At 44.0% G+C, this 11,897-nt stretch overlaps 1 protein-coding gene across 1 annotated transcript; it reads left to right on the forward strand.

Annotated features, from left to right (window-relative positions):
• Nucleotides 1-1,406: 1,406 nt before the first annotated feature.
• EPHA1 (EPH receptor A1) lies at nucleotides 1,407-11,773 on the forward strand (the record flags this gene model as incomplete). Its single annotated transcript, XM_029085489.1, has 12 exons — nucleotides 1,407-1,419; nucleotides 2,661-2,816; nucleotides 3,745-4,077; nucleotides 5,306-5,430; nucleotides 5,534-5,693; nucleotides 8,227-8,323; nucleotides 9,121-9,176; nucleotides 9,449-9,571; nucleotides 9,675-9,860; nucleotides 10,296-10,357; nucleotides 10,754-10,963; nucleotides 11,624-11,773. Coding segments are annotated over exons 1-12 (1,671 nt in total), but the record flags the coding sequence as incomplete, so codon positions are not given.
• Between the last annotated feature and the right edge of the window lie 124 nt (nucleotides 11,774-11,897).

Consider the following 11,897-nt stretch of genomic DNA (forward strand, 5'->3'; position numbering starts at 1 on the left):
CTCCGCTCCTGCCTGTGCCTCCTTCCCTCCTGAGGGGATGTGAGCCGGGGGTGCTGCCTCCCCGGTGACCTCCTGGGTTCGTCCCTTTGGTCCCATGTCACCCCAGCAGTTCCCTCTCTGCAGGCCCCAGCACCACCACTGAGTAAGGCTGGTGCGGGCTGGGGGCTGGAGGAACAGTGGCCTAACAGAGGGTCTCCTGGGGTCAGAGCTAACGGTTCCTGCAAAGGGCCACAGGAGTGGTCAGAGGGAGGGAACACCTCTGCTGTGAGGACAGGCTGAGAGAGCTGGGGCTGTTCCGCCTGGAGAAGAGAAGACTTTACTGTAGTGTTTCAATACTTGAAGGGGGCCTATAAAGATGGGGACAGACTTTTTATCAGGGCCTGTAATGATAAGGACAAGTTTTAAACTAAAAGAGGGGAGATTTAGACTAGATGTAAGGATGAAATTTTTTACAATGAGGGTGATGAAACTCTGGCAGAGGTTCCCCAGAGAGGTGGTAGGAGCCCCATCCCTGGCAACATTCAAGGCCAGGTTGGACAGAACTCTGAGCAACCTGGTCTAGTGGAAGGTGTCCCTGCTCATGGCAGGGGGGTTGGAACTGGATGGCCTTTAAAGGTCCCTTCCAACCCAAACCATTCTGTGACTCTGAGAAAGGTTCCCAAACCTTTCACCTTATTGTCTCAGCCTGACAATAAGAGTGTGTATATGTCATCCTGTATTTATGGCAGGTAGTATTGTCCAGGGAACATCAGAACCTCTGTGTTATACCAGTCTGTGATCCTGCACTTGGTTTGTTTTTCATGTTTCTGTCAAAGCTTTTGTGACCCAAACTGACCCAGTGTCAGGAATTTTAAAATCTTAGGCTGGAGCAAAATGGCAGGAGGCCCCAAAGCTTTCATCTTCACTCCAGTGTGAGAAGTGCTTTCTGTAGTGACAGGTCAAAGTAGCTTTTCTTTGTCTCGCCTATTTCTGAAGGAGCTTATTTGACCTTGAATGTAAATGAAATCTCTTTAGGCAGGTGACAATCAATACTTGAGCCTCTTAATTCTTTCAACAGCCTTTGCTGTCATTGACTACATAGTTGTATGTAGTTCAGAATGACTGACTCATTCCTAAGTCGTTCTCTTATTTCCTGAAATCGGAAGGGACTGGTTGCTCCTACCTCTTGTGATTATTTCTTCTTTCTGTGCTCTTCAGGTTTAACTACCTCAAAACCTTTTGGCCTGTGTACTGTCATAGTATCCCCAAACACTATGGTTGTGTGATGGTATTATTATGCAACTGGTAGACCAGTTGACATCATCCAGTGTTAATGGGACAGTTTACTTGCCATCCCAGGGCAAGAAGGGGGACCAACAGGAATGAGATGAAGCCACTTCTCTGGTGACATCTAGAGGGAGATCACAATGGACAGTGAGGGTAAGGACTCTTCCTGAGACTGATGGTGAGGAGTCTTGTTTGGCCTTTGTTATCAGAAATTTTTTTAGGTCCCTCAGATGTTCCTGTGTGTCACATAGTAGGAATGGCTGGATTTTTTTTTTATCTTCTGGATAAAGGATCATTTCCTATGCTGTGCTCCACCTCAGTAAGCCATTTGTGTCAGGCTTCTGAGCAGATGGCTTTGGGCTGTTCTCCGTTGGGATCTGAGGGATTACACAGGACGTTTTTGCTATTGCAGTGCAATATGAAAAAGGTCATTCCCTCAATGCTCAAGCCAAATACGAGGTGGTAGCCATGGCAGAAAATTAGAGTATGCATTCCTCAATTATCCGATTAGTGATAGGTTGGTTGTTTCTTTAGTTTAAGAACATTTGATAGATTCATTGAACGCAGGCTGGTAAACCATTAGATTCACAGGTTACTTTGACCTCCCTCATTTTCTCCTTGCTACACACCTGCAGAGGTGAAGCACTGACCTTGAGATAACTGGTAGAGAGACCAGTGTAGATCCTGTAGATCAAGCTAATAGTAATGCAGCAAAAATAGAGTGTCAGATGTTATACTTAGAAAAAGATGTGGCTGCTTATTTTCGTAGGACTGGAAATAGAAAGCACGTGGCATCTATTCTGCTGCAGTCTGTGTTGGCTCCATAGCCAGTTACACTCAATCCTGTTAGGTGTGCTGATGGTTATCGAGATATTCCCCAGGGCCCTGCTAGATGATGCTCTGGTACAACACTTAAAATCAGAAATGATGCTTCTGCTAAAAAGCCCACTGTCTGTCCCATAGGGAGTCAGCAAACCGAGGACTCGGACAAATACAGGGACTTGGACTTTACAGCTTTTACTTATGGTGTGGAAAGCTTGAAGGGCAAGGTGGGGACCAGTGTGGGTTTATGTTGAAAGAAGTCTCTGAGGCTGACCAGGTTTTGTTTTCATACAGCATCTGTGAGGAATGAGATCCCTTTTCTTCAGTCTACAAGTCCTGTCATAACATTGATGCCACCCTGAGTTTGCATCTCCTCTCTATCTACTCTGAGAAGATGATTGATCTAGGTGACCCCCAAGGGTCCCTTCCAACCTAAATATTTCTGTGAGCTAAGAAAATGGAAGAAAAGCAAGCAGATAAAGGAGCGTTCCATAAGCTGAACAAAACTAGCAAGCTTCTTGTTGATCTTGGTTTATTTTTCATCTTATGTTGACTTGTTTGTCTTTTCACAGCCTGCCAGCGAGGATTCTACCGTCACTCCCTGGAGACTAAACACTGCCTGAAGTGCCCCCCTAACAGCTTGTCCAATGAGTCAGGGGCTACATCTTGTTCCTGCAATGCAGGCTTCTACCGAGCACCTTCGGAGGGCCAGAACATTGCTTGCACCCGTGAGTTGGGGACAGAAAGAAAGAACCAATATCTATACAGGCTGGGGATGAACTTACTGAGAGCAGCCCTGCAAAGAAGGACTTAGGGATACTGGTAGGCAGAAAATTGGACATGAGCTGGCTGTGTGCCTTCGCAGCCCAGAAGGCCAATCATGTCCTGGGCGGCATAAAAAGCAGAAGCACGTGGCCAGCAGGTCGAGGGAGGGGACTCTCTCCCTCTGTTCTGCTCTGGTGAGACCCCACCTGCAGTGCTGCCTCCAGCTCTGGTGTCCCCAGTACAAAAGAGAAATCGACCTGTTAGGGTCGGTCCAGAGGAGGCCACAAAAATGATCCGAGGGCTGGAGCACCTCTCCTACGAGGACAGGCTGAAAGAGTTGGGGCTGTTCAGCCTGGAGAAGAGAAGGCTCTGGGGAGGCCTTATGGTGGCCTTTCAATACATAAAAGGGACCTATAAGAAAGATGGAGAAAGACTTTTTAGCAGGGCCTGTAGTGAAAGGACAAGGGGCAATGGTTTTACACTGGAAGAGAGTAGATTTAGATGAGACATATGGAAGACATTTTTTATGATGAGAGTGGTGAGACACTGGAGCAGGTTGTCCAGAGAAGTGGATGCCACATGTTTGGAAATGTTCAAGGTCAGGTTGGACAGGACCTTGAGCAACCTGATCTAGTGAAAGATACACCTGCCTATGGCAGAGGGTTGGACTAGGTGATCTTTCTAAGTCCCTTCCAACCCAAATAATTCTGTTATTCTATGAACCGTGAGGTAGGAGGAAACAAAATGTTGGGAAATGAGGATGAGAGATCAGAGAGGGAGATGCTGAGGGGACAGAGGATTCCACTCGAAATGCATCAGTAGATGGGAAACTGCTACAGTACTTTGGGTATTAACAGCGGAATCTAATACTTTCTTTCATGCTTCTTGTAGGACCTCCCTCAGCTCCCCGCAATGTCAGCTTCTCCCTCATTGGCACGCAGCTGAGTCTGTGGTGGCAGCCACCCAGTGACCATGGTGGACGAAAGGACGTGACTTACACAGTCTTCTGTCATCGCTGCCATTTCCTGTCGTGTGAGCCATGTGAGGCTGGTGTGGTGTTCTCCCCCAGTGCTTCTGGTCTCACTAAACCCGCTGTGGATGTGGATGGCCTAGAAGCTTACACCAACTACACATTTGCTGTGGAAGCCCATAATGGTGTCTCAGGGATGGGACCTGCTCCACAGAGAACTGCTCCAGCTGTCTGGGTCGCCGTTGGACATGCAGGTTAGCAGATGCAGAGAGCAGTTCTTCCTGCTCATCAGGAAAAGGAAGAGGAATCTCTGTGAATGTTTAAGTTTCCTCGATCTTCCCCTTCTGTCTACCACATGTGTTGGTATGGTATGATAAGGACTGTAAGGTACCTCTACCTCTGCCATGTAAAGTCCATCAGTCATATTCCTTGCAAGTCAAAGCAGCAGTAATCATTAGCCACCAAGACCTATGAATCCACCAAGGACTTAGCAGAGGTGAGGAGGATAAAGCCCTCCCTGTCACACCCTAATGTAGTCCAGCCCAAGTATTGTTACCTGTGTGACAGGAAGAACAGGGACTGTGGCATGAAATATTTTCCATGACATGGATACTGCAAAAAAACCCCAACCAAACACAACAGGAACCGTGCTGTAACTGAAAAAAAAAGCAGCTTTGAAAGCATGGAGAAATGAGAATGCTAAAAACATGCAAGTTCTTGACACAGTTCTGTAGTTTAGCTTCAAGCAGGCTAGTTTGGCTGTCCTGTGAATACTTTCCAGAGTGCTGTGAAATGTGATTATAGAAAATGGCATCGCAGTGCTCAGCAGCCCTTGGTGCTTTCCCCAGGTCCTGAGTTAGTGACAAAATACAACTTCTCTTCCTGATGCTATGGGGGGGCAGCTCAACTCTGAGCTAGAAAAGCAGAGCTACTTTTGACTCACCTCATTACTTCCTGGTAATGATGAAGGACAAGGAGAGAACCAGGCTTGACTCACTGTTGAGAATTATCTTTTTATTCATGAGCAATGTGCATTTGCAGTCAGCTGAGATATTTTGAACACTGAATTTCACTGTACCCTTGTGAAATGGAGTTGCATTTATAAATTACATGGGATAGTTGTGTTACCGCTGCTGTAACAGCATAAAATCCTAACATTTTTATTTCAAGTTTAACACTTTCAGTGCAGTGCTGGATTAAATGTAAATTCTTGGAACACTGGTTTTGTTTTGAGGGCCAAAGTTATACCTCCACTGTTGGGGTCAAAGCCTACTATTCATGGAAAACAATTAAATACAACCAGAGACCTTGTTTCTCTTTCACTACAGAAGAGAAAGATGAGGGGGTGGAAGTGGCCATGAGAGTCAGTTCTGGTTGCATGGTATGACCAGAGAAGGAAAGGGGGAGCTGCTGGTGGAGGGAGGGCCTAGTCTGAATTACTTTTCTGTTTCTTCCTGATCTTCTCTGTTTTCTCCCCTGCAGCTCCAGTGACAGTGTCCCAGTTTATCCTGACACAAAGAGATGACAGTAGTCTTTCTGTTTCTTGGCTTGCCCCACGGCAGCGCAGCCGGACCTCAGTGGAGTATGAGGTCATGTTCTTTGAGAAGGTGAGTGCTGCTTTATTTGTTCTTCCCCCTTTCACCCAAAGAGGTGGAAACATCCTCATTGTTCAGTGTGATTTTGTTAATTAACCCTGTTTGATTTCTGCAGGGAGAGGAGGCACGTTACACTGTGAAGCACCTTCTTGAGCCAAATGTCACTCTGACAGACCTGCAGCCAGACACAGCCTACCTGCTTCGTGTGAGATCCATCACACCACTTGGGCCTGGGCCCTACTCCCCAGATCAGGAATTTCGCACCCTTCCACCAGGTAAAAGTGCAACCACTGGTATCTCATTTGGGAGAAAACTCACTTCTCTATCAGATTGTATATTCACATGGTACACGGATCTCTTTTTGTGTTCTGCAAGCTGTAGGGCACAGACACCACACTCCCGAGTTCCTTGTCACTATGGCCAAGCCTGTTGCTTTGTAAAAATGTAGAACAAAGAGACATTTTCTTTGCTGTCATATAACATCCACTTGTACTTTCCCATTCACAACTGTGTGTTGTACTGGCAAATTACTTAACCAGCTCTTCATCTAGTTCTCCTGAAAGACATTTTGATTCTGGCTAATGTTTCTAAGTTTGAATGTTAACAAAATTATTACCATATGCCTCCTTTTGTGTGAAAGTTAACAGTGAAAAGGAGAACTCAAAGGACCTCACTACTATGTTTTCCAGCTTTATCATTTCCATTGTATGTAGTCCAGCCCCTGAATGTAACTCTGCCCAAAAAGATGGTATGTACTGCTGAAGAAAGTTCTCCACCAGAGCACAAAGTGTTGAAGGCCAAGCTATTGAGGCCACAAGGAAGACCTTTCTCCTATGTCAAAGAACATCTCATACAGACCTCACATCCAGCCTCCTGTTTCTCTGGGTTACCCAGAGACTTCCCCTTTATAAAAAATTTTCTGTAATGGGGTTTGTGCTCTCTTCAGTCCACACATTCAGAGATCCTCCTGTTGACTCTACAGATAATTTTAGAAATATGTCTGTTGAAATAATGCCTTTGAAAAGCTAGTTTTATTGTAATGAAATAAGGACATGGAAGAAGGCAAAGGCTTTCTTTTTCTATACCTTCATGTAACTAAATATTTAAGTTGACTGTGTAAAAGCTGATAAGGAGTTGTGATACTATGATTGGAACAGAACTTAAAGATTGGTCTTTTTTTGGTACCTGGAGCTTTTGGTAAAATCGCAGTGCCAAATGATGGTGATCTTTAATGTAAATATAAATGATCTTTAACAAATAGAACAATGTACCACAAAGCTTCTGTGGAAAATATGTAAGTTAACATGTACCTTAGATGGCTTTGATTATAAAAAGACATGTTAGAAAATATTTCCATCAAGATTTTGCTTTTTTTTAAATAAAAGTTGATCACCTCATCATACTAAGACAAAGGTATTTTGAGTATGAAAGGGATTATAAAGAAGTGCCAGCAATGTTTCATTTGGTGGGAGTTCTTTGACAATACTAGAATCATTGTTTAGCTGTCATGGTCTAGGGATATTAATGGTACAAACTTTGCAGGGAGAGGTAATCTTTTAAAATCTGAATTTGAGAATTTAGATCCCTTAATTTCCTGCAGAAGTGCTGTGTACCTAAAAGCTTGTTTATTTTTTTAATACAAAATATTATTTCACCTTCCAAATCTCGACTTTTTGATTTTAACAACAACAACAAAAAAAGAACATTAGCTCTGCCTCTTGATTTCTGCTTAACTAAGCTGGTGATTTTTCATAATTTTAGTGGGATGATTCAGCATCAAATTGAGCGTGAATAACAGGTGTTAATTAGGCTTTACGGATGCTGACCATTGGACTGGATGTTAGGAAACACTTCCAGACATGGTTATCTGTGTCACACAAGCTGTTCCTTGCTTTAAAATCTGCTCATTTATTCAAACAATTTATTTAGGAGTTTTCTTTTTTTCTGGATGCTTTCCTAAATCTCTTTAAGCAAAATATTAAAAAATTTAGATTCTCATTAGATATGGATATTAACACCTTTCATTAATGTATTTTTTTTAAATAGTTTTTTAAGTTATGGGAAATAAGGTTTAAAAACATACACTTCACCAACAGAAATCATTTACAATTTCCTCTGATGAATTCAGATATACTCTATGGAAATGGATGGCTTTAGCTTGAGAATCTAAATGGAAGAAGACAACCTGTGTTATGTGAAAACTATCTGAATACTAGGCAATCACAAAATGAAACCACCCCATGCTTAGTTTTGAGAAAGCAGGAATATGATGTTAGACTGCAAGTTCATAAGTCAATACTTGGGTGTTTCAAAAGTCCTAAGCAGACAGTGGCTTCTGTCAAGGTAATTAGGCAAAGGCCCAACCCCAGATATTGATGAAAGGGGAGGGGAAATTAATTTCATAAACAAGAAGACAGTCAAGTTAGACTGCTGGGGAAAATCATGTCTTGGCTGTGCCATAGTCTAAATCACTTACTGGGGAGGAAGAAGGGACTGATCTGAAAGAGTATTTGAGAGGAGTGGGAGGGAAGGAAGAGCTGTTCTTCGTGTTTTGAAAGTATCATGGAATTTATGCAGGAAATCAGGCATAGGGATAAATTACTCAACTAGAAGACCAAGACTGTAGATAAGAGTCAGCCAGATACCCACCAGAAGGGGATCCACGCATGTGAATAACAGTATGACAGGACTCAAATCCGATGGCCATAGCTCACCTAATACCATTGGCTGGTAGAAGTTGGATGCTACATTCCAGACAAATAGTTCTTGTTCTTTTAAATGACAAGGCCTCTCTCTTTGCTTCTGCAGACACGGGAGCTCTGTCTGGTGGAGTCATAGTCTCTATTATCTTCGGAGTTCTACTATTTATTGGGCTGCTTATGGGACTTCTGATTTTTCGACGAAAGTAAGTATTGACTTTTGGTATTGAAAAGGTATAGATGTAGGAACAGCTAAGCTATGGGAGCCTGAGAGAGGGAGGGTGGCCCCGATTTCTCACAGGATATTGGATAAGTAGAGGTTAGTTAGAGAAGAAAGAGTAAGACCAGTGTGCTGCCGCAAGATGGAATGAGTCTCAGTAAGTAATTTTGATTAGCAGGATTGGAGGGATTTATATGCCTGTAAGATAATCTTGCTGCTGAGAACAGAGGAAAATGTGGTGATTTCTCAGTTTTGTTATAAGCCAGCACTATCATACTGTTATCATGACAGATGGATAAAAATGTTGTGGTACAATCATTTTTATAGCTGTTGATCAGTTATGTGGGCAGTACATGTACCCAGTAATTTAAAACCATTTTCCATATCCCATTACTTCAGTGGTCCTCTGCCCTGATACAAAATTCTACTTCCTTTCTAAATGTCTATAAGGCTGCTATTGTTTGGTTTTAAGAGGATCAGGTATTGTACTGAATATGTACAGAAAATAGAAAATAAATAGAAATTCATCTATAATTCATCTATAATTCATCAAGCAGAAGGATGAAGAAAATGGAAACAAAGCTCCATTTCTAAATGTAAACGAAGCATCACATTTTCTTGCTAGCTGTACTCTTCCAAGTAGGTGCAGTGTCTGGTTCCACTTTGCTCTGTGCTACCCTGAACTCTGTCCCTAACCAACTAGGACAGACACCCTGGAAGTCTTGCTTTTCTCTTTGCTATCTGCTGACCATTTTATTTTCATGACTGTTTCTTATGTTCCAGGCAGGCTCGTCGGAGACAAGCACGACCAGATTACAATACTTCAGGTTTTGATCGAGGTGAGCTTCAAAGGGGTGGTAGAACCAGGGAACCCTGGAATGGGTTGGAAGGAATGAAAAGAAACTGTAGTTTCAAACCAGCCACTGGCATGGATTTTCTGATGTAATTTCCCTCTTTCCAAAACAGCTCTAGTCTTCAGTGTGTTTGGTAGATTTGTTTACTGCCATTGCCAGAATCCCACAGCTTCACCTCTGCTTCTGTAGCTTTGCCCTACAAAGCTTGTCCAAAGAGTTGACAGGTTAATTTGCTCTTTTGTTTCCCTTTACCATAGAGAAGGTCTGGTTGAAGCCCTACGTAGACCTGCAACCATATGATGACCCCAGCAGAGGGGTGCTGGAATTCACTAAGGAGCTGGATGTCTCTTGTGTCACTATGGAGAATGTGATTGGAGAGGGTGAGTTACTTGTCGCTCTCCCCATCTTTCAGTTCCCATACACTGTTATTTTGCTGCCTATTCCTGAGTTTGTCTGTGACCTTTTGCCTCTGGTTGTCCTCAGGGGAGTTTGGGGAGGTCTATCGTGGGTCCCTGCGGCTCCCAGGGAAAGAACGTATTGTGGTTGCCATCAAGACCCTGAAGTCAACGTACTCAGACTCACAGTGGTGGAACTTTCTGCGCGAAGCAACAATTATGGGGCAGTTCAATCACCCGAACATTGTGCGTTTGGAAGGAGTTGTCACCAAAAGTAAGAGAGTGTGGGAGGGAGTCCTGTAATGAGAGCAGAAACTGGCGCATTTCTTGGGCCTTTCTTAGAGAGGATGCTGTCAGGCTGTGCTGGGAGAAGACAGGCATTGTCATGTTAGCCTGTGGCAGAGAATGAGGATGGGTATGGATTTCCAACAGAGTCATGAGGCAGTATTAGAAGAGGTCTTCTTGGGTTGGTGAGTGGATGAGAAGTTGGGATAGTGTAAGGGATGCTGTAAGGTTGTATGTGTGACATAAAGAGGAATACCGAATCGTTGGAGGACATCTTAGGAGTAGGGTCAGCCAGCAGTGCCAGTGGAGTGGGGATGTTAGCAGGGGTTGGATATGGTTCTCTGTGTTGGGGCAATGTGGAGAGCACTGAAAGGCAAGAGTAGGAGAATTGCAAAAAGGCTGACATCTTCTTGTCTTCCTCAAGGGAGGCCAATGATGATCATCACTGAGTATATGGAGAATGGAGCGCTGGATACCTTCCTCCGGGTGAGAGACTGCAATCTGTAATAGGCCTGTGTACTGCCAGGACTTGCACTTGACCTGGATTTAGGACCCTAAAAGAAGACTAGAAATAAGATCCAGACATCCACTTACTTTCTGCTCACTAACATTTCCAGTCTCAGCAGCAGAAGCTTGATGCCATCCCGTTTGCTCAATGTCCAGAGTACTGTCTTTGGTAGTTGAAATGCAGGGGCCTCACGGTGACTCTGGAGACCACCACCAGTCCCTTAGTGAGAACCTGTCAGGTCCTTTGGGCTGGAGCATTGCCTTTTTGCTTGTTCACCAATGCCTGCTTTCACAAGTTGATAAGGCCAGTAACTAGAAACCAAGCAGATTGATGTCACTTGACCAGGATCTTCTCTCACTTCTTCTTCCATTCAGGAGAATGAGGAAAAATTTAGCCCTGTGCAGCTTGTGAGCATGCTGCAGGGAATAGCCTCTGGCATGACCTACCTTTCAGAACACAACTATGTGCACCGGGATCTGGCTGCTCGCAACATCCTGGTAACACGCAGTCTTCAGTGCAAAGTGTCTGACTTTGGTCTCTCCCGAATATTGGAGAATGATGCAGAGGGAACCTATGAAACCAAGGTAATGCAAAAACAATCTCTCAGTCTTGTGACAGGGGGATTGGGATTCTGCCAGATGAGAATGGCAGAATTTCTTCACAATAGGGAGCACCAGGCTGAGGGAAGATTTGGATGGAAAGTCTCTGAGGAAAGCCCGTAGTAAAACTGCAAGTCACAGTGTGGATGATTCAGAAGCTGGTACTTTACTGTCTGAAGTCTGTGTTGATTTTGTTTGCTAAGAGTTTCTGAGAGATTGTGATTTTAAAATGAAGAGTGAAAAAGAGGTCTGATCTTTTGGGCTCGGTTAACTAAATGTAACTTTGAAGATAGCCCTGGTGTGATCAGGGGTTTGTACTGCAGACATCTACAGGTCCCTTTCAATGAAAGTTTCAGTGATTCTAATGTCCAGTGTCATTCAAAGTAGGGCTGTGACTGGTATTGGGCTCTTGCTCCCACAGCAGTGGTTTTGTGTAGCATTCAGCTGAACAGACAGCTTAAAACTCATTTGCTTTCCAAGACTGTTTCTCTCCCTTTGAGAAATTTCCCCAGGGGTGGTTACACATCACTTCAAGTGAAGTGGGCCCAGTCTTTGAACCACTTTGTAAGCTCCTTGCATGAAAGCACTGGAGAAATGCAGCTCAATGATACATGCTGGATAGACTATGTCTCTGCTCTTTCACAGGGTGGTAAGATTCCCATCCGATGGACAGCCCCAGAGGCCATTGCTCATCGGATTTTCACCTCAGCCAGTGATGTCTGGAGCTTTGGAATTGTCATGTGGGAGGTGCTGTCGTTTGGTGACAAGCCATATGGGGGCATGACCAATCAAGAGGTAACAGACACTGAGCTCAAGTGCTGATTTAAAAAAATAAACAAGGCTCGTAGGTCCAACTTTTATAGATCTCCCTCATCCTGCAGTTTTCACATTCTTTTCATAGAATCATAGAATGGTTTGG

Source organism: Antrostomus carolinensis, unplaced genomic scaffold, assembly GCF_000700745.2.
Source record: "Antrostomus carolinensis isolate BGI_N321 unplaced genomic scaffold, ASM70074v2 scaffold1836, whole genome shotgun sequence".
Classification (NCBI taxonomy): domain Eukaryota; kingdom Metazoa; phylum Chordata; class Aves; order Caprimulgiformes; family Caprimulgidae; genus Antrostomus; species Antrostomus carolinensis.